Source organism: Notothenia coriiceps, unplaced genomic scaffold, assembly GCF_000735185.1.
Source record: "Notothenia coriiceps isolate Sejong01 unplaced genomic scaffold, NC01 NC01_scaffold00037244, whole genome shotgun sequence".
NCBI classification, from domain to species: domain Eukaryota; kingdom Metazoa; phylum Chordata; class Actinopteri; order Perciformes; family Nototheniidae; genus Notothenia; species Notothenia coriiceps.
In genome coordinates this window covers 13,651,035-13,673,176 of record NW_011369945.1, presented here as the reverse complement: position 1 = coordinate 13,673,176, position 22,142 = coordinate 13,651,035, and the positions used below count along the sequence as shown (strand labels likewise).

Sequence of the window (22,142 nt, the reverse complement as noted above, 5' to 3'; positions counted from 1 at the left end):
GACAAAATATTGATGTGACTCCAAAGTGCGTTAGTGCGAAGGTCCTCCCACACTTCCTGTGCTATGCAATGTGTGGTTTAGTTGAACTCTATTTCCAGACCTCCACTGCTTCCCTCTTCTAGGACTTATTTCTATAAAAAAATTAATTGACTTGATTCATTCCCAGGCTTTTTTGGAATTAACTCTTTTTTTGGGAGCATAAAATAACAGCTGCAAATACCCTAGTGTAGGGGCTACAAGAAACAGGGGTAGTAACTATTTTAACACACAAAAAACAACTGGTTGCTATGTGTGTGATTTTAAGGTAATCTTAGTTTAAGTAGGTTTATGAAACAGTTTACAACTAGGGTTACAGAGCAAAAGTTAGTATGCATAGGTTTCATCAAGTAAACTCACATGTTATGCTGTTCATAACAGAGAAACAAAAAAACAATAGTACTTTTTTCCTATGTAGAATTTGCCATCAGATTAGGGGTGCTTGGTATTAATTGTATCCTTAAAGTGGAACTATTATGCTATTGGAAAAATATATTGTATGGCCATACTATACAAAACATGTCTGTGAAGTTTTTTGCTTAAAGGTGACCTATCATGAAAAAATGCACTTTTGTACGTCTTTTATACATGAATATGTGTCCCCGGTGTTCCAGGGAACTCACCAAGTGTCAGAAAACACAACCCTCTCTATTTTCCTCCATACCCAAATCTCTTAAAAAGGGGCTGCAACGGATCTGATACAGACTGATCCAGATTTGAACACTTCTATGACGTCACAGAAGTGGCCCTACGGCTATTGGTCCAACTCCACCAATCAGGAGGAGACAGCCACAGACATTGCCATTCGAAAGCGCTGGAGACGCTGTAGTACATATGCCAAGCCTGTAGATGGTGCTGTTCTCACAGAATCAGCCCATGCAAAGACAGTGTTAAAGGTCACATGTCATGGCCATTTCCACTGATCATAATTCCATTGTTGAAGTATACTAAAATAGAAAAATACTGTGCAATTTTCCAATCACATTGGTTTGGCATACAGCATCTCTGTAAAGTATGTGTATTCAGCAGTATTCACTTTCTCCACTAAACGGCTCACCGCGGATTTTGGGTCCTTAGCTTTAAAAAAAAAAAAAAAGAGGAGGCGGCGGAGCTAATGCCTGCTCAGAATTCTAACGGAGATAAAGTTAAATTCTGCTGTGATAAAACGCCATCCTGCTCTAAACCACATCGAATATTATTTCTGAAACAGTATGGAGCTCAAATGCTTTTTCTTTTGCGGGTTTATCACAAGGTGAGTTCCTTTTTTTACAGTACAGGTTAGCTCTGAGTGTGAGCGAGGCTTGCTAATGTAAACAAAGACGAGATTACGTCCAAAACATGTCAGGCTTTGTTTCTGATAGCAATTTTCTGTGGGTCCGCTGCCGATTTGACGTCAGACCGGCAGCAAATCTGCATCCGCTCCTTGTATCCCTGTTTTTAAAAGATTTGGGTACGGAGGAAAAGAGAGAGGGTTTTATTTTCTGACGCTGCGTGAGTTCCCCAACGCACACATATTTATGTATTAAATACATCACAAAGTGCATTTTGCATGATAGGTCCTCTTTAAAGAACTACAGTTAAGGTCTGACCAAACAATCAACACACTATAGTTAACTAAACCAGTAATTTCAGTCTGGTATGAACGGTCAAACAAGGGTGGAACCTATATTTAATATCTTGTATCATACAGTTAATAATGTTTTTGCACCTATACTAGCCTTTGAGGTAAAAACCTAAAATAATATAATTATAAAAAATACATAAAAGAGGAATATGTGTTCAGAGCCACATTTTTTTTGATAAAGCTTGTCATTTAAATGACATTTTGGTTAAGGACCATCTATTTTTTTCTTTTTTTTAATAACCTTGTAATATTCATAATCAAAATGTGTGTTATTATTACTCATTAGTTATGTAAGGTCAAAAGTGGCAAAAGTCAATGGATTTTGGTAAACTGTGAGAATATATGTTTGTAACCAAGACTGCATCCATGCTTTGATACTGGCATGATAAAATACAAAATACATGTTATATTGTATGCCAATATTTTTCTTGTTATCTTGTAAACGTGGTGTCGGTTTTGCCAAAAAAAACTGATGCAAATGTGAAGCAACTATGGGCAAAATATTTGTATTGCGTTATTTCAGTGACAGAGGGTGAGGGTCAATACACACACTTCGGTTGAATGTGTATCGTGCGGTTAACAGCAGAGGCAGACTACCATACGGTGAGTCAGCGTAACTCTGTTAATGTTCAAACTCACCGGCTGTCAAAAAGCTCGCGGGGGTTGATCCACGGCGGTTAGACAGAGCAGGAAATTAACGTTAACTCAACCGCCCCCTTACTCAACGGATTTTACAACGGGTTTTTTTTGGCAGTTTTTTACCCAGTCATGTGATTGTAACGTAAAACCCCTAACCGGAAAACAGCGACGGACGACCCTCTCCGCCGCCAACGAATGCTGCGTTTGCAAGGAACAGTAGAAGCCGCTGCGAGCCCAGAGAGGACGGACCCGGTAACAAACAAACAACGGCGACACGGCAAACTCCACGGATTTACGCAGAGTGCAGGTACGACTGTTTGTAGCTACACACTCACCCTTTCGTTTACTGCAATTTTTTCTTTATTTGGCTACGTGTGTGCGCTTCGGTTAACTGTATTTGTTACGGGAAGTTAAAAGAAACGCATTCGTGACCAACCCCATCCCCCTGCGTCTCTCCCTTTCCCCCCCATGTGTGTGTGTTGCGTGCATGTCCGTTTTCTCGCGCTAGCAATAGCAACCGAGATAGACCCAAGGCAGTGAGTCTATGCGCGCTGGTTTCGTATGTTTCAATGCTTTATGTACTTTAGCTGCTATTTATGGTTCGCATTATTGAACGGCTTTATTCCGGTTGCGTGTTTACCTTCCTGACGTGCTCTCCTCGCGGGCAATTTTAACAGTGTATTTTCAGGATAACAGCAAATTTCACTACGGAAGTAACTGTTCCACGTGTCTACATCACATCATGGGCGGTGCTTTATTGTTGCAAACAAGTTAGTATTGATTAACCCATGTTGCTGTGGCTAACTAACTGGATTGTATGAATACAAGTTTAATTCACATCATCAATAGATCAGTAGTTGTACTGTTAATCAATGTATATGTCAATCAAACATATATGTATACTCCATTTGTATACGTTTTTAAAAATCTGTAGGCAAAGCAACAATGTTGCAGGGTTTAGGCTGAAGCAAACCATAGTCATGTTTTCTCGAATTTTACTACCACTACTAAACTAACTAAAAGCCTTTCTGGGACAATCATCAAACATAAAACTACTATAAAAGTCCTTAGCTACCCTAAAATACACTAGCCCATGTTTTATGCAATCCTAAACCATTTGGAAATAATCCAAACTATGCAGGGAAGAGATAGATGCTTCGAAGTGGCTTTAACACGAAATTCATGTAAACCAGAGATTGTTATAGAAATATATTTAATGGGGGAAACGCATGTATCTTTTTTTAAGTTAATGGGAATAATGGCAGCATTGTATTGAGGTGCAGGTCAGAATTAGAATCAGAATACATTTTATTACCAAGTAGGTTTACACATACAACGAATATGCTTTGTGGTGCATGCAAAGACAGAGATAGAAGAATACGTAACAAAACAATGTTATATCAAGTCCTATTGACAACAAATTGCATTATAATGAATGCCATCAATTAGATCTGCTTATTACCTTTTTTTAAATGGTAAAAAACACATTCTACTATAGTGTTTTCGGTAAGATGTTTACTCAACAGTGAAATATATTAAATATATTAAAAGTCAGCCTCCATTAGTTGGCTCACTGATAAATTAAGTCAATAAATTATTAGAAACCGCCCTCAGTAAGTAGAACATAGAAATCATTGCAGGATTTTTTGATTAGCTTTATTTGTAACTAGGGCAACCTAATAAACAGACAACAGTATTTATATTGAAGTTATCTGTAAGTGTGGCGAGTTCGGTTGAGGGGTATTTTACGTCTTGGGTGAATGCTGTTGCTGTATCCCCTTGCAAAAGATACGGAAACCGAGCCTTTTCCTGGAGCGCTGCAGTGCCAACATCTTTGCACTCTGACCTCTCTGCTGAAATACACATGTGCAGGGGGCTTTTTCTAGTAATTTTGTAACAAACCGGGAAAAAGCAGAGTTTATCTGAGGCCAATTGGCTGATGATTTTGTACCCATCATCTTGCGTCTTCGTAGCTTCATACCTTAGGCTGGGTGGTGTGGAGAAAGTGTTGGAGAAGGAGAATCGCCCTGCCCACAGGCTGTTTTCATTCTCCTCTGGGAGGGGGGTAGAACCAGTTCGGCTTGAGGAATGTGTGTCAACAGCCATAACCCTGATCATGTGATGCCCTGAAGCCCTTGTAGTCCTCTAGTGACCTTTAGGGTCAGCAACTACCACCCCATTGGTCAGCAGAACATGTATAGCTCTGAAATGTCCCTTGAGGATAAGTCTGGGGACGGTTGAGGCTCCATCTGAACCAAGGGTGTTTCCTCCAATTTCTGACCAGAGATGAGAGCTCTAGTAACAATAAAGCTACTTGTTGTCTCTAAATGATAAGTGGGTGCTAGAAAGTGGGTTTAATGATGAACATTAAGGGGTCATACAGAAAAGGTTTACCCTTTTTTCACTGGTACCTATAACAGAAAGAAATTGGACAATATTTTGTTATCAGCATTCATGCTTAGTCCTGACCATACCACCATCCAAAGACATTGACCAATTATGGGAGAATTCTTGAAATTGTCAATATGGAACCCTTTCTGCTGATGTACACAGCTGGTTTACTTACTTTTTTCTACGAGAAACACTGTGGTTATCATTGATTTACCATTGTGCTGACCCACTTGTACATGCAATTAACAAATAAGACCTTTTTTGTTTTGCTGAGCCACGCAATTAATTAGCATTATTTTCTCTGACATTAGTGCTAGGCAAATGGTCTCCAGTGTCACAAAGTGATTCTTCACTGTTGTTTTGAGATGGCCTTTACAAGGTCGTTAGATCACCCCCGTCAGCCTGACACTCTGTGGTCACAATAAACTCTGGGCTCCTTCCAGACAGGAAACTCATTGCTGCTTGTGTGTGTCTCTGTGTGCCTTTTGTGCAGGTTGAAGAATGGAGTTGGCCAACCATGGTCTTATCCTGCTGCAGCAGCTTAACGCTCAGAGGGAGTTTGGCTTCCTGTGCGACTGCACTGTGGCTATCGGAGATGTCTTCTTCAAGGCCCACAAAGCTGTCCTCGCTGCATTCTCAAACTACTTCAGAATGCTCTTCATTCATCAGGACAGGTACAGCAGGAGTGTATTAAAACCATAGACTGTATGACTAAAACTATACTTTTTGTCCCATTCCAAATTCTGCTGCCAAAACACTCAGATACGTGGTCAAAATAACGCCCCCTCATGTGGTCAAACATTGAAAGACTTTTTTTCTCTGTAGTTGAGCACTGGACTGTATCTAAATCTGTTGAGTGTGATGACCCATCAATAATGTCATTGTTTGATCATTGGAAAAGATTGAGGGGACAAATTGGTGGGTCTGTAAGGGCATCAAGATCAAAACATGGTATCTGCTGCCCTAGTATCACTGATGAACTGAGCACAACAGACATACTTACATGCCAGTTTTCACAAACTTTGACCAGTAACTTCAGCAGATTTGATCTCATCAAAATAAATAATCAGTCACTCCTCTTATAATGGATTCTAATATCTATCACTACCACGATCTCACTTGTCGTTAGTCACTAGCTTAATGTAACTTTTTTTGTCTTTCAGTGACTGTGTGCGCTTGAAGGCCGCGGACATACAGCCAGATATCTTCAGCTACCTCCTCAACCTGATGTACACAGGCAAGCTAGCCCCCCAGCTGATAGACCCTGCACGCCTGGAGCAGGGGGTCAGATTCCTGCATGCCTACCCACTACTGCAGGAGGCCAGCCAGTCTGTGTATTCACACTCTGAGCAGCACAACGTCAACCTGTCCACCTCCCTCTACGGCATCCAGATATCAGACCAGCAGGTTGGGCTGTCGGCTCGAATGCCCACTCGACGGCAGCTCTCTTCTCCCTTCGACATGGAGCAGCTCAGCTCGGAGGGGAAGTTTCCGTCCATTCCAGCCGCCACAACTTCATTCGCAAACTCCTTACTGTCCAAGCTTAATTCCTCATCCCAGGACATGGAGGCCTCGACCAGTGGCACCAAGCCTGCATTGCAGGAGGGGGGAATGGACTTGCTAAGTGCAGATGGTTCCTCAGCCAGTGCCATCCTCAATGTAAAGCCCAGCATCATGAAGAGGAATTCCTCCTTCAGGAAGCATTACTCCTGTCATCTGTGCCGGAGTCGATTCAACCAGAGGAGCCTGCTGAGAGAACATCTCTTCCAACACACCCAGACTCCACATCAGGCACCGTGCGAGCCCAGCAACGCTCTCTCGCCCACCATGAGCCGAAATAATAGCATGCTCGAGTTAGAGGGGATCCTGAAGGGATGCAAGTCGGGGTTCAATGCATCGGCTGCCACTACAGCAGTAGAGGTGATCAGCGACAGCGAGCAAACGCCTGTTTCAGGGACCAACTCAGACTCTCCCCGGGCCGAGGTGTCCACCTCCAGCTGGGGGGTGGGGGGAATGAACTCTCAGGCTGACACACCGCCTCCGTCAGACATTGCAGACATCGACAACCTGGAGAGCGCCGACCTGGACAGGGAAGTGAAGCGGCGGAAGTACGAATGCTCCACCTGCGGGCGTAAGTTTATTCAAAAGAGCCACTGGCGCGAACACATGTACATCCACACGGGGAAGCCCTTTAAATGCAGCGCATGTGGCAAGAGCTTCTGCCGGGCCAACCAGGCGGCCCGCCACGTGTGCCTGAACCAGGGGGTGGACTCCTACACCATGGTGGACCGGCAGAGCATGGAGCTGTGCGCTGCCGGCGACGACAGCAGCCAGATGGAGGCCATGTTCATGGGCTCGTCGAAGCCTTACAAGTGTAACATTTGTGCGACCACCTTCTCCAGTCCCAACGAGGTGATCAAACACTTGTGCTTTACTCAAGGGGGGTTAGTGGGGCTGCAGGGGGCCGCCGACGCAGGGATGCTGCTGCAGCGCGAAGAGCTCTCCAAAGATGAAGGCTCGGATTTGTCCAACTCTGGCACCCCACTGGAACCCATAAAGACTGAGGAAATCCTCGTAGAGTAGTGCCAAAGCTATGTGTTGGTCCCTTTTAACATGTGTGTTTGCTTTCTAAATTATGGTTAATAGGTAAGCTAAAGGTGAAGCTAGTCAGGGTATGTATGTTTGAGGTTCTCAATCTACTAAAACTGTCTTTTTCCTTTCTTTTCTTTTCGTTTTGGTACAGTATTTTTGGAGTTTTTTTACCCTAAATATGACTAAAAGTGCATTGCCTTTAGCGCTCTGGAAGTCAGACCTCTCTAGAGTAAAAAGTAAATATTAACATTTGACTCGAGGCTAAGTTGAACACAAATGAGGGAGATTTTAATTGTTACTTTATTTCTTCTCATAATTTTATTGTTAATGATATAATCCATTGATATGTCAGGCTGTTACAAATGAAATGTTCTTAACAGTTTAAGGTGTGGTAAGGCTGCACACGCAGATGTTGAGTACAAGAGGAAGAGGAAGCTCAGTTCCGGAAACGGCATGCTGTGAGAGGGGTTTTCTGTGCTAGCTTTTTGAGGAGAAAGAGTTGCAATTAAAGAACCTTCTGGAGCTGCACAGAAGAGTTGTTTCTTCATGGTCATACATTTGAGGCTTATTCTGCAGATCAGGTATAAATTATAAGTCTATCTTAAAGCACAAAACATATTCAGACCTGAGACAATCCGTGCTCTTTTTTTTTAGTAGAAGCCCGATATGCAGGAAAGAAAATGTGTCTTCCATTCATGTTTTGGTTGGCTTTATGGCCCAGAAAAACTGATAACGTGAAATGTTTATTTATGACCATTGTATGCATCCTTCTCTGCAAACATTTAGTTGTTTTAATCTGTGTTTTGTTCACTGTGCTAAGTGTGATTATGTTTCCCATGTCCTTACATCTTATTAAAGCACAATTGCTTTTCATAATTTGGGTTTGGCCACAGAAAATTGATAACGACAAGTAAGAGCATTCCTTGTGTTTACAGCTGAGCCACTTTGATTCTTTTTCTAAATGTACACACCTTAATGGGAAGCTGTCCTTTAAAAGATTTGACATCTTGTCTTCGTATAATTTGCCTCAATCTTAAAGTCCTTACATTTTGGTTTGACATGCTTTTATACAATGCTATATTTACAAAGATTACTTTATATTGCAAAGGTTTCTATTAGTAGACATATAGTTTTACATAGACTACAGATTACATTTCATTTAGCAAAAATGTATGTATTAAGGATGGGCATGATACATGTATGTTTTAACTTCTTAAAGAGATCCATTAGAATAAAAAATGTTATTTTGTGTTTTAAGCCTCGCCCCCTTGCCAAATTTGTGCCAAATGGTAAGCTTCTTGACCATTGTGTACTAAGAGAAATGTTTTAATCTTACCGTCTGACATTTTTATAATTTAAGAAATCAGAAGAAAAGTGTTAATTACATTTTTTTTTTTTAAATTAACATGATGAACTGTGATGAGTTTATGTGCTCCATCTGTTGTTGTGGATAATAAACAAACAGGAACTACTGATTACTCGAAAATAATAAAATCTGTACAAACATGTCCAGTAATGTGATTTGTCACGATGAAACATGTCATAGTCAAAAAGCGAAATTCAGGTTTTTCAGGAACATAATTCAAAAGACCCCTTTATACTGAGATTATGTTTTTTTGCATATCAAGATGAACAATATTTTAGGGAGACTTGTTAAAACCTTTATTGTTATTGTTTCTTTAAATGAAAAATAAATTCTACATTGTATTGTTATTGCAATTACTTTTTTGCTGCAAAAAACGAAGCAACACTTAAGGCTACAAAAACCAAAAAACATTTCTTAGTCTGGCATTCCTCTTCCTAATCTTACTGCCAGAGAGCTGTCACGAGAGCTACTTATCCTAGAGACCAAATTAACAATTCAGAAGACTTATAATATAAAGTTATTTATTGTGCCATGGAGAAGCTCAATCATACATGTAGAAGGTATTTTAAATGTAGAAATATGCCCATCCCTAGTATGTTTCATATTCAGTTTTTTTCTTTTATGCCAATTGGATTCAGCTTGTGACAGTGGGGGATGAAGCCCATTTTCAATTAGTTATTTTCAATAAAAAATCCAACTATATTAGGTATTGAATAGCAGGAGCTGCTGTGATAGCCCGGCGGTCAGCTAGGTGGAGCTGTTTGTCTTATTGGTCTACTCAGGTTTAGTGAGGCTGTCCAATTTGAAGTAATGTCTTCACAAATGTTTTTGTGATTTGTTGGCCAAATATATGACCATATTTGCCATGTTTCATTAGTCCTTACCATAAAAGAAACCCTCAAATGTCTGTGAATTTATTCTTAAGTGTTTAGTGTTGACCAATAAAAAGGATTCTTGTTTGTTTCTTTTATTCAAGCTTGTTTTGTTGAGGCAACTGAACGCTGTACTACTGACATTAATTTATCAGAGTTGAATTGAAACACATACATATGCACAGCTTTTTGAAAGGTTTAAACCCTTCTGTTCTCCTGCCACACCAGTCTTGTAATGTAATGGTTTGTGTGTTAAACATCTCCGTGTCTCAGGAAGATGACGAGTTTGACATTGTGGTTTCTGTCCAAACTATTATTTCAAACCCATATCCGTGCTCCCCGATGGCCAACTGACATGTACTGTGATCAGTCTGTGTTCTCAGGGATGTGAGGTATTTTCTGTATAAACAATTGTCATGTTTTGTTTTCTTGAATGAAGAATGAACAATAAAAACATGTCTTTTTTTTAATCATTGTGGGTCTTCATCATTGTCCTCATCTTTACCCCAACTCATCCGCTTCAAGAGATAATCACTATTCTTTTTGTCCATCCATTTATAGTAAATTAGTATTCAAACAATTTGTTCGATAGTACACTAATGAGAAGTAAAACGGACATTCAAGTGTCTAATCTAACAAATATCCCTGCTGCAATGAGGATGTGCTTTATAAATCATTACACGTGATTTATAATAGGGTCTGTTCATAGTCGTATGGCTCAAAGAGGTTATCATTGGCAAATACAGTTACTCATATCTGCCTAATAATAAATAAAATAACGCATAAATTCAATGTTTTGTATGCTGCTTAGAAATGCTGTATTGGGTTTGGTAGGGATTGGTCAGACTTCTTCTGTCTTTGCACCAGTGGTAATTCATTGGCATATTATGTGATAAAGAACCAGGGATGAATAAAAGCACAATCACTCAATACATTTTCTCTACCTTTATTGAATGAAATATAGACAAGTTTCTGTATCCTCACTATTAACAGCTTGGGAAATATAAAAGACCAGTAAGACCATGCTACATGAATATTAAGCTAAATGCCTGCAGGTTAATATAACAACAATATGATTTTTAAGTACATACAATAAGTATACAATACAATCTGTACAAATGTTAACAGGTTCACAGTTAAGTGTTACAAAAAGCAGGGGAGGACTAGAGTGGGCACGTGGCCCAACTAAATGCTTTACATTATGCAACAATAGCAAAAGGCGTAAGCTCACATTGTGATTTCTCTTATCATTTATTTTACATAAAGCAAGTATGGACGTGGCACACCCTCTAGAGTCAAAATAAAGGGAAGTGGTGACCTAACAAGGGCTCATACTTCCTGATCTTTCTCTTGTTTGGTCATAAAGCTGAGTGAAACGTGAGCGTCTAGAGCTGCTCGTGTCAAATTTGTATCAGTGGATTATAGAAGAATGTTCATTCTCATGATGTTTGAAGGATTGACACAGTGCAAGTTTGCCAATTTGGTAACACATAAACAAATACCAGTGCAACCCTTGCTTTGGTGGTCAAACTGGAACCAAGGAGTTTCCTCATCATCCTTTACCCTAATCGTCTCACTTTGCCAAAGCACAAGAAAGCATGACCATGTGACTTAGGTTTGATGAGTAACTAGCAATAGCAGCTCCTTAGATGCTTTAGGATTTTAATTGGATGCAACTGATGTCTTATCCTGTGAGCAATGGAAAGTCCATGACTCCCTGATTGAGCCTAACTCAATTTGGCTTTTAAAGGAGATTTTATTTTCACTTCTGGTACCATGCAGTCAGTGTCCGTGCCTCTAAATCCCCAACCTATGCCTGAGCCATCATGCTGATTAAAGAACATGTTTTTTTTAAGACTTTTATCATTCTGTTAAAACATTGTTTAAGCCAAAGTGAAACAAATGACAGAGGACTAAAGGGTGCGCTACTTTCTGTAGGCAACAGAGGGCATCAACATACTGTCTTTTCATAAAGAAGTATAAATATAGTGTAGTAAGGAAGGTGTTAAACTTTACAAATATTACATACAGTATGTCACACATAACCACAGAAACATGGCCTTAAAATATTGTGATATATTTGTGTTTCTAACACGTCAATGCAGTGTGACAGTGTAAAAAAAAAGTATTTTTAATCTCTCTGCATGTCACTGTTAACCACATATATCTCTGCCACATGATCACATGAGGGTGTTATAATAGTATTTTATTGTATTATTACATAAAACAATGTGTAACAATGTATTTTTCACAGTAAATCAGGCAGTGATTGTTGGTCTTATCTACATGAAGCTTATTAAGTATTTTGTTGGGTGCAGAGTGAGAACACATTGCGACAAGAGAATGTTTGAAAACTCTCTGTTATCACTTACTGTCAGTGGAATCACACTTGTACCATGGTTTAGCTATTCTGCTACTGAAATCATTATTGAAAAAATATGACCATTAAAACCTGTGATGCATCAGCTACTTATAGGCAGTCACATTTATTTGGGGAAATTATACTTTATAGATGTTTCTATTCACTACCCCTTCATCATAATGTTGCTCAAACAAATACCTGATGTATCACAGTATCATTTGGGTATTTTAAAAACAACAAGGTAACAATATTCAGACAAAAAAAATAGGGGTGAATGAAAGAATATTCAAGATATAAATACAATATACAAGTTAATAATCCTCCATCTCATCACCTTCTGACACCAGCCTACTCTCCGTACTATACACATACAAACACACATATGAACAGATACACACTCGACCAGGTTGCAGACTCTTGTCTTATGCAGCAAGGGCAATGGAAAGTCACTGAACACACATCACATTGATGACAAGCCAGGACATGCTTTAGTGTGCGTGTGTATGAGAGCGGGTGAAGGGTGAGGATATGGCGGTGGGACGTCACGTTTAGCGGTGACTGGGCTGCAGGATGGGGTTGGAGTACAGTTGGTTGGGAGGTGGAGAGAATGGCGGAGCTGTTGCTCAGTCACTCAGTCTCTCTGGGCGGGATGGGAGGAGCCCGGTCCCAGCCTCTTTCATTCTCTCTCTCTTTCTCTCTCGCTCCCTCATCACTCACTTCCTGGTCCAGACAGTGTGTCTCCCAGGCATCAATAATGTATCTCCAGCTGTAATGGAGGAACAAAAACATGATATTAGGAATAAGCAAATACTTGATCTTTCGCTTTTGAGAATAAACCATCTGAGATTGACATCACATTAATAAATATCTTTATCCGTTGGTATGCTAGGTTGCAGGACCAGAATATCCTTTAAAAGCTTAATTTAATGGTTATATAATCCATATATTAGAGCACAGAGGTGGTGAGAGGTATGGATGGAAACATCATATAGTGATTCAGGATGTTCAAGCCTTTTTTGTAACCTAATATGTTCACCACCTATGTGTTCATTTTTCATGGGATGGACTGCTATATTCGGCTGCGTCGATAAATAATATATGCCATGAAAAGTAATTTATAAACTGTACATATATATCATTACTGCATAATATTTTTGAGTTCCCTGCAAAATGATTTAGCCCTCTTTTTAGCTTTTCCCTTTTTTTTTGCTTCACGGTTTATTTATATGAATCGGTAAACATTAAGTGTTGTGATCACACTGCTGTAACACATCAAGCTCTTTTTTCTCCCCGTTTTATCCAGCCTTTCCTCTGCTGCAAAGCTGCTGACTGCCTAATAAATATTAGAGTGAAGGACGCCCGGTTTAGCCCTCCTCCACATTGGTGAGATCAGATTACATTAGTGACACTAAAACGTTATTACACATCCAGATAATTTAAGCAAAACAACTGAAACAACAACAGCTTGAGCCCTTTGAGGCTTTGTAATTGAAACTAACAAATGCATGCTCCGACATGGTTTCTTGACTCCATACTGAGCCTGTTATATGAGGAAACCAGGAGGAGGGAGCGGAGGAATCATAATCAGTCTTTCAGCACAAGTTCATCTGCCCCTCACACACCGCTTCCTTTTAAGACCCCAGCCTACAAAGAAGGGGTCAACGGCGGCATTCCTGCTTTGATATCAAAGGTCCCCTGGTTACTCATACCCCGAACAAAAGCTTTTTCATCTGGTCAGTGGGCAAACCCCCTCCCCTACTCCCTAATAAAAGTAGGGCCCATTGATGTTTAAAAAAAAGCCACTATGAGAAGATTGCTTGATAGGCCAACAAAGGAATTAGAAAAAATAACTACCTTTTTTTCTTTCTTTACTGTTTGTTAACTCATTGCCCATTTTCATTTACTTTAATTTGTTCTTAGCTCCAATTTATTCATTACTATTATTTGTTTTACTCAAGTTCAATATTTTTTTCAAGCACTTAAAAGAGCATTTTCAAGCCGCTTACATCTGTAAAATAATAATGTATAGACAGTAATTACAATTCACCACTTATTTAAGTTCCTCATCGCAATTATAGGATTTCAATAGGAACCCTAAATAAATAACAGTTGTCATTCGAATGTAATATCACTGTTGTAAGATCGGTCTCACCTGCTCATGATGCTGCTGTGATCTCTGTGGACACAGGCTCGATCTCCTTCACAGCCTCCTCGATCACCTCCATCACCTGCGCCATCACCTCCGCACACTTCCCCGACGGTGCTCCCGGTGCCTCTGCCTCTGTGTCCTGGCTGGGAGTGGAAACCTCTGCTGCAGCTGGCACCTGGGGTTCTTCTGACAGCGTTGAGAGTTGGTTTTCTTTTGTAGCTTTCTTTGGTTTTACGTTGGTGTCTTCAGCCACAGGGCCGTTGCTGTCAAACTCCACCGCGGCCTCTTCTTCCACCGATGGTTCCTCGAACACCTGAGCCGTCTGCAGAACGACTTGGACTGGCATGTGAATCTCAAGCACGTTCTCTTTGTTCTCTTCTGAAGGGGAATCTGACTTTTCTTCCTCTGGTCGTGGTTCCACTTCCTCAGCTTTCTCTTCGACCTCTGCTTCCTTAACCTCTGCTTCTTCTTTGCTCTGTTCTTCTTTGACCTCTTCAAGCTCCACCTCCGTCTGACTCTCTGACTTTATCTCAACCACTTCTTCCAATACGATCGTTTCTTCACCTACTTTTACCTCCACATCTTTCTTCAACTCTTCTTCTGGTTTGTTCTCTTCTACAGAGGCATCAAGGCTCCCTGTAACTTCTACGATGGTTGTGTCAATGACCTCCATGGCAACATGAAGCAGCTTGGGTGACTTTGGGGCTTTGCACTCAACAGCAACAGGGGTTTCTGTAATAACAGGGCCCTCGGTTGATATCTCAATCTCTTCCTCTGTTGTTGCGATGGCCTTGGCTGGTGCTGGGGTGTCGGAATCTTCGGATTCAGGCTTGTCTTCTGAAACTTTATCCACGGCATCCTGAATGACATTATGGGCAATGACCATACTCTGAGCTTCAATTTCGCTGGTCTGCTCGATGATTTCCTCCACCTTTTCCACGACTGTCTCAGGTGCATTTTCAATTTCTGATGCGTCTTCATTGGCTGGGGCCACAAGCACCAGTGTTTCGGCAATAACAACCTCCTCACTTGGTACGATGAGATGGGTGGCTGGCTCGGTCTCCTCTGTGATGCTGGTCTCTGCTCTTTCACAAATGGTAGCAGCAACCTCTTTAGTCACACTCTGAATTACCTCTTTTCCAATGTTTTCTTCAGTGGCAGCAAGCTGCTCCACATTCAATTTGATTTCCTTGGTCTCCACAGTTGGCTCAGTGACTGCTACGCTCTGGGTGCAAACAGCTGTTTCAAATGTTGGTGTAATGGGATCCACCACAAAAGCTTTAGGAGAGTTCTCGGTCAATGAAGCAGGCGTGATGATTTCAGACTCCTGAACACTGACAATTCCAACCTGATCCAGCCCTGGTTCCAGGCTCACACTGGCCGCCTGAAGGTCTGACGAATCACTTTCAACCGCAGGCTCGAGCTCGGTAGCCTCTACTTGGTGCACTTGGGCAATGAGCACGGCATCTTCTGAATGAATGGCTTCTTCTGCACTTGGTGGCTTCTGCATCACTGTCATCTCTGTGCTTACACTATCATGGATCACGGCCACACACTCTGCAATGGGCATTGCTGGTTTCTCCATAGCCACTTTGGCGATCTCCTTGGTTCCTAGGCCAGTGCAGATAGCCATGGCCTCGTCACAAGCGTGTGGCCGCAGGATAGTACATGTGCTGGTCTCAACCTTCTGAGTTGGTGGTTCATACTCAGTTTTCTCAGAAGCTTCCTCAGTTGGTACATCTTCAACAGTCACATCTACCTGGGGTGGAATTTCGGTAACTTGAGCATTAATGCCCTCCGAAACCACTACGGCACTTTCTGCGTTGGGACCCCGAGGAACAGGAGTGGTTTCCGCAGATGGAGCTGGAGCGAAAGGCATTACCTCAGCCGTGGAGAGTCTGCGCCCAGTACTCCTGGGGGGTTTAGGGGATGGCTCCTTGTCTTCATCCTCTGCGATGTCAGTGTCAACAGATTTAGGCGTGGCAGCGTTCTCAGCCTCCTCTGGTATGTCACTCAGCTGATCGTGTTTGTCATCACCTTCCTCGACGGCGGCTGCGATCCATGAAGGGGATCTATCTTCAGCGGATCTATCTTCAGCGGTTACTTTAATCTGGACCTCAGTAGGTTCTGCTGGAGCTTCCTCTTCTTGTGCTTCCTGTTCAGCTTCAACTTGGTCTTCATAATCTGAGAGGGGAACCACAGCTGGGGTGTCAGAGTCCTCCTCACCCTGTTCAGTGGAGGCCTGTTTTTCAGCCTTCTTCTTCCTGCGTCCAGGGAAGAGCTTCCTCAACGAGAAAGATGACTCGTCTTTTGGCGCTTCACTGTCTGACAGGACTTGTTCCGCAGCCTCCTCTGGCTTCTCCTCAACTTTGGCCTTATTCTTTGGCATAACCATGCGCTTCAGTGTGTCCCAGGTGGACTCTCTCTCAGTGGCGGGGCATGAAGGTTCAGGGGAAGAAGCAACTTCACCATCACTTTCGGAGTTTTGGGAAGTGACAATGGCAGGCTCAGCTTCTACCTCCTGCTCCTCCCCTTCTACCGCTGCCTCTGCTGCAGGTTCCTCTTCAACCTTGGTCTCCTCATCGTCAGAATCAGAGGTCTTCCTTGTCCTCTTCTTGGGTCCACCCATACACATTAGGGCCTCCCAGGAGACAGAGGTGTCCATTTTCCTTTTCGGCTCCTCCGTGCTGCTGACCAGCTTCTCAGTGTTTTCGGTTTTTGGCTCTTCCTCAGTCGGCTTATCCTCCTGAGCCTCCTCTTCAACACTTGTATCTGCTAACGGGGCACTCTCAGAAGAGGACAGGGTGGCTGACTTTGCTGGTTTCTCACCTGTGGCTTCATCATCGCTTTCAGAAGACCTTTTTACAAGCTTCTTGGGTGTCACTAGTTTCTTGAATGAGGACCAGGCGATGATACCATCTTTTTTCTTCTCTCCATCGGAGGCAACTTCGCCGTCAGTCTCTTGGCTGGATTCAATCGGTGTCACCTCCACAGACTCTTCGGGGGATGTGGGCCCACTGTCAGTCTTTGGGGCCTCTCCTGACTCAGTGGAGGATTGAAGCTGCTCACCTGCCTGCTCCCCAGACTCAGTGAGCTTCTTCTCAGCTTCCCTCTTGGCCCTCTGTTTCTTAGTTGAGAGCTTCTTCAAGCCAGCTCCGGTGAAAAGCTTCTTCAGGGGGCTTCCCTGGGATTTCACCTTCTCCTGTGATGACAGCAGCTCAGCCTCAGAAGTCACCTCTGCTTCAGCCTTTTCCTCTTCTTGTTTGGTGTCATCAGTAGTTTCAGCAGCATTAGTTTCATCTGTGGCCTCTGGGGACGTCTCTGTTTTCTCTTCCTCTGGAGCTGCTGGTGCCTCCTCATTAGTTTCTTGCTTCGCCTCATCTTTCTCTTCTTTTTCCTCCACAACATCAGTCGTTTCTTCTGTCTTTGTTGCCTCCTCCTCAACAGCTGGCTCCTTGTCTTCCTCCTCTTTCGTCTTCTTGACACTGGCTTTCTTTCTCAGGTTAGAGAAGAGTCCTGTACTAAAGAGCTTCCTGAAGGGGGACAGAGTGATCTCGCCTTCCTTCTCAGCTGCTCCCTCCTTGACTGCTTCATCAGTAGCTTCAGCGGCAGTGCCCTCAGCTGGGGCATCGCTAGATTCAGCTTTATCATCTTTAATGACCTCCGCCTCGGCAGTAGATACATCTGTATCAGCCTCCTTTTCTTCGGTGGGGCTCTTCTCCTCTTCCTGCTCCTTTGTAGGTTCATCGGTCCCACTCACCTCCTCTTCCTTATCTTTGACTGTGAGAAGCTTCACAGGATCCTTGTCCTCACTCTTGTCCTTCTTCAGTGTGAACTTAAAGCCCACAAAGCGGAAGATCTTCTTGAAGCCGACTTCATTGGCATCACCAGGTTTCTCCTCCGCTGCTTTCTCCTCAACAGCAGAGATGTCATTGGCATCGGGAGACTCTTTCTCCACTTTCTCGCCGTTCACTTGAGGAGCCACTTCTCCCTGAATGGTGTCCATGGTCTCAGGAGCCTCCTCCTTCTGGACCACACCATCCGGCTGGCCAACTGAAATTACAAGAAATAAGGAACTTTAGTTAAGATCAGTTTCATGACTTTAGTTTGATTAACATCTCTACAGCTCCCTCTGTGCAACATGCAATTAAACATATTTGAGTGATGATTAGGACATCAATCTGTTGTGAATTAAATTCTGTATGGCATTAACACAAAACAAGAGGATATCTCATCTGAATTTAATCAGAGACCATTTTAAGAAAGTATTCTCTGAGATCATGACTCCTGAGTAGATTTTATCAAGCATATGACTATTTATTTGCAATTAGATTGCAATTTGGCCCAACTAAACCTGTGGTATGTAAAAACACCTTAAAAAGACCTTAAAAAAATGTAATTAATCCCCAGAGAAAGAAATGTTGAACTAAGTGAAATGTGTGGATTATTATGTTCGCCGACCCACAATCTTGCAACAGTGCATTAGGTTAACTACGTGTTTCATTATTCTGAGTAGTTCCTTGGTTGTTAAACTAATAAGACACATGTCAGATTTGATAAGAGACAAACACACACATGCAAAACATACACACAGTGTATAACTGCCTGTGTTTTGACAGAGGGAGGCGGGGGGGGGGGGGAACTGCCAGTGTTTGAAGCTTTCCTTCTTCTACCTCTGGACTCTAAAAACAACTTCCCAGGACTTGTAATGCCTAGCTATCAGCTTACCTGATTACACACACTGGGAAAGTGAGTACTCACTAAAATCACATATTGTGGGAAATACCTTTCACAAAATTGGAAGGAAATTGTAAAAAGACACAAGGTGTTTGATACACTATTTTCATTTTGATATCAACATTGGATCAAGTTTGTAAATAATTCTGTGAAAGATGAATCTAATTTCTTGTCTCCCACAAACATGTACAAATATGTGCCCATATCTGTCCACATACTTTCCTAAATTATAGGCATGAAGTTTGCCTCAGTAGTACTGCATTCCTTGAATATTTTAGCTTCAAAATAGACTATAACTACTATTTGACAAAACTATGTAAAAAGCTCACAAAACACTGCATCACTTTACAATTAGCATGTATGATCAAATAAAGTGCTTTTATAAACTAATGGTATAAGTATCTTTGCATTTGACAACAGAGGAATGTGAGCTATGCTGATTTTGTCAAAAATAAACTAGGATGCTCTAAACATAATCTGAATTTAAATGACAGGGTACGTTCACAATGTTTAATCGTTTTGGGTTGAAATGTCTGGACTGTGCCCATGTAGGATTCAAACCCAGACAATACAGTCCTCCATCACAAACCCTCCTTAAAAACGACCAATCTCCTTGACCCAAATTCCACCACAGGATGGATGGGGACCCACCCCCATCCAAGGCACACACAATGCAAACACAATAGCCTTCTAACCCTCTCTGGCCTCTGAAAATAAAGGAAGGGGGGTGGTCAACTTTTCTATTATAAAGACACACTGCAGCTTGGGGGAACTTTGCTGACTTTCTCAATATGGTGTAAAGACGAATAAAGAAAGGCCTGAGTGACTTCTATAAATACAACTGTGTCACATGGCAGCTCTCACATACATGTTGTTTAAAACACACTTGGAGATCATTTAAATCACATGGCTGTTAAACAAGCCAGTAAAACCAAATCCACAAACCATATAAAAACATAGAGGTGTTCAAACCTGAGTAAACATTAATTAATCTCAAAGGCATATATTCACCAGGTTTTTGTGCAGTAAGGTGCAACTATAGGCGGTATGTGTGTAGGAAGGACAATAAAACAGGACCCATGTTGATTTAACAGACTACTGGCATCTCTCCCTTCTTTTTGATCTTTGTTTTCCAGCTCAACTTTTTGTCTTTTACAGGCACACAACTGTTACCGTCCTTAGATTGATTTGGTTAATGTGTGTCGGGGGGGTGGCTGTTTTGAATACAGACTGTACCAGAAAGAATGTGAGACTTTGACGAAGGGACGGCCTTGAGGGGGAAGGGGGTCTGCCCTGGGGCCGGAGCCCACACACTTTAGAGGGTGTTACATATCTGAGACACACATATTCATAGTGCAAATGCTTCTCTCTGCTGGAGACAAGCTTTGTTTATATGTGAGAGTGAGAGCATGAGGTAAAATGATGCTCTCATATTAAATGTCAATCCCGCAGCCAAAACAGATTATTATTGTAGTAAATCTACACCAGTGTCCAGGGAGATCAGATAACGTTTCTGTTGTGGTTGTTCCAGCCCTAGTATGTGTTTGTGTGTTTGAAAAGGGGGGGGGGGGGGGGCAGTTGGGAAACTGAATGCCGCTATTCTTTAAGCCATTATTTGCAAACTTTGCCAAATATATGCAAATCCTTGCACTGTCTGGAGCACGGGGCCAGTAAACAAAAGAAGTCAGTTAAAATGAGGGCACAGAGACACCACCACACCCTCCCCCAACAGTCGCCCTACGAGCGTCCCCTCTCTATCAAAGGTGTGGTCAAAGTGTCTCCAAAGCTCCGGGGGACCCGACACATCCACAGCACTAACAACACCCACTGTGGCACCACTTTTCCATTAACATCAAGACAGTGTGATGTGAATAACCAACAGCAAAATACAGAAACTAAATATCTATATATTCCATATTGCATTTACGTGCAAAAGCCTTGAGGTAACCACAGAGCAAAACATATTTTAGACCGGCTTTGTTTGAGCCATAACTCCCAGTTATGAACTAAAGACGAATTGGTTCTGGCAAGCAATTAATTTCATACGCCCCTTTCTCCTCCCTCCATAACCTCTGCGGCTAAGCTCAATAAACCTACTGGGAATTAGGATCCCACTCTAATCTAATGAAATGCTTCACATGAAGGAACACAGGGGGCTGGCTCCGACAGAGAAGTGAGCTTAAAGCAGGGTTTGAAAAAGTTTTCTAAATGCATCTTCATATATTTCTGCTGCCAGCTGTCCCGGTGTGAAATTATTTTCCCACCAAGAAGTTTGGCAGTGGTAGGAGAAGTACACTTCAGAGATCAGGGCACTCAGCAGTTGGCAAAGGCCTGAATAGTCGATCAACAGGATTTAACTAGAGGGCTACTGTAAAGGGGATTAAAAGGGGGGATGTTTCCTTGTTTGCATTGTAAATCTACAGGTGATAAATGAAAGAATGATGGACGCTAAAATATACTTTTTACTTATAAACAAGAATTTTACAGCATTTAAACATCATATAACTTGACGAGGCTCTGCAGAAACCAAAGCAAAACCATCACCCACAAAGCCGAGACATCTACGAACCACAATGCTAACTAACCACACCCTCAGAACAACAATGCCTTCAGCTATCTAAGAAGAAACCCCTACTTTGGGTTTTAGACAAATCCTCAAAAATGCTTTTTAACAAATCACATTAGTACCTCACAGTAAAACAGCCACATCTTTGAGAACAGTACAAAACAAAACCCTCAAATAAGTAATCAACAAGTAATTGATCTTACCTGTTAAAGTTATTGTTCCCAGCATTTATAAAAATCCAAAATGTCTTTCTTCAAAAAAGTTAATAAAAAAATAAGGGGATAGAAGTATATTTTGAAAAAGCGTATAAAGTAATTAAGTGTTCCTTTACTTCTGTGCTCACTCAGTAAAATAAGATTTGCTTGTTGGCTCCGTCCTCTCTGGTAAACTCAGCCTGAGTGCAGAAGTTGTGTCTCTCTCTCCCAGCTCTTCTCAGCCAGTATGAACAGAAGAGAGGGCTCTACACACATTTTAACAGACTGACACACATGTCATGTTAGGACCACCCCTCCCTCCGTCTTCCTGCCACCTCCCTCTCCTTTCTTCAGCTGTTCTGAATGAGACCCCCTCCTCCATGTGTTCCCCCTATCCCTCCCCCTCCTTTTTCACCACTCATCCTCCCTCAGACTTCCAACGTCCAGCCGGGATGACTGGAGCTCATCATGTGATCTTTCAAGGAAGCATTTGGCACTCATCCCTAAACAAAAAACAGGAACTATTGTACAGTTGTAAGCTACATATAACCCCCCCCCCTCCCACTCCTTTAATTCCTCATGCATTGTTTATTTGGAAATAAAGTGTGTGTGTG

General features: G+C 42.0%; 2 protein-coding genes across 3 annotated transcripts in view; one reads left to right on the top strand and one right to left on the bottom strand.

Moving 5' to 3' along the window:
• The first annotated feature begins 2,283 nt into the window (after positions 1-2,283).
• zbtb2b (zinc finger and BTB domain containing 2b) lies at positions 2,284-9,990 on the top strand. Its single transcript, XM_010793634.1, has 3 exons — positions 2,284-2,606; positions 5,184-5,364; positions 5,854-9,990. Exons 2-3 carry the CDS (start codon positions 5,192-5,194, stop codon positions 7,271-7,273), a joined length of 1,593 nt encoding a protein of 530 aa, XP_010791936.1. The 5' UTR covers positions 2,284-2,606; positions 5,184-5,191; the 3' UTR covers positions 7,274-9,990.
• A 460-nt stretch (positions 9,991-10,450) lies between these two features.
• akap12b (A kinase (PRKA) anchor protein 12b) overlaps positions 10,451-22,142 on the bottom strand; it is a 40,018-nt gene continuing 28,326 nt past the window's right edge. Inside the window, exons 1-3 of one of the 2 annotated variants that reach the window (XM_010793633.1) lie at positions 21,538-21,807; positions 14,035-18,084; positions 10,451-12,648 (exon numbers count right to left, since the gene is read on the bottom strand). In XM_010793633.1, the coding sequence (XP_010791935.1) occupies positions 14,039-18,084; positions 21,538-21,562 (4,071 nt within the window). In that variant the 5' untranslated portion in view covers positions 21,563-21,807 and the 3' untranslated portion in view covers positions 10,451-12,648; positions 14,035-14,038. Of the gene's footprint in view, positions 12,649-14,034; positions 18,085-21,537; positions 21,808-22,142 lie in introns of those variants that run through there. The other variant, XM_010793632.1, reaches the window with a different exon arrangement.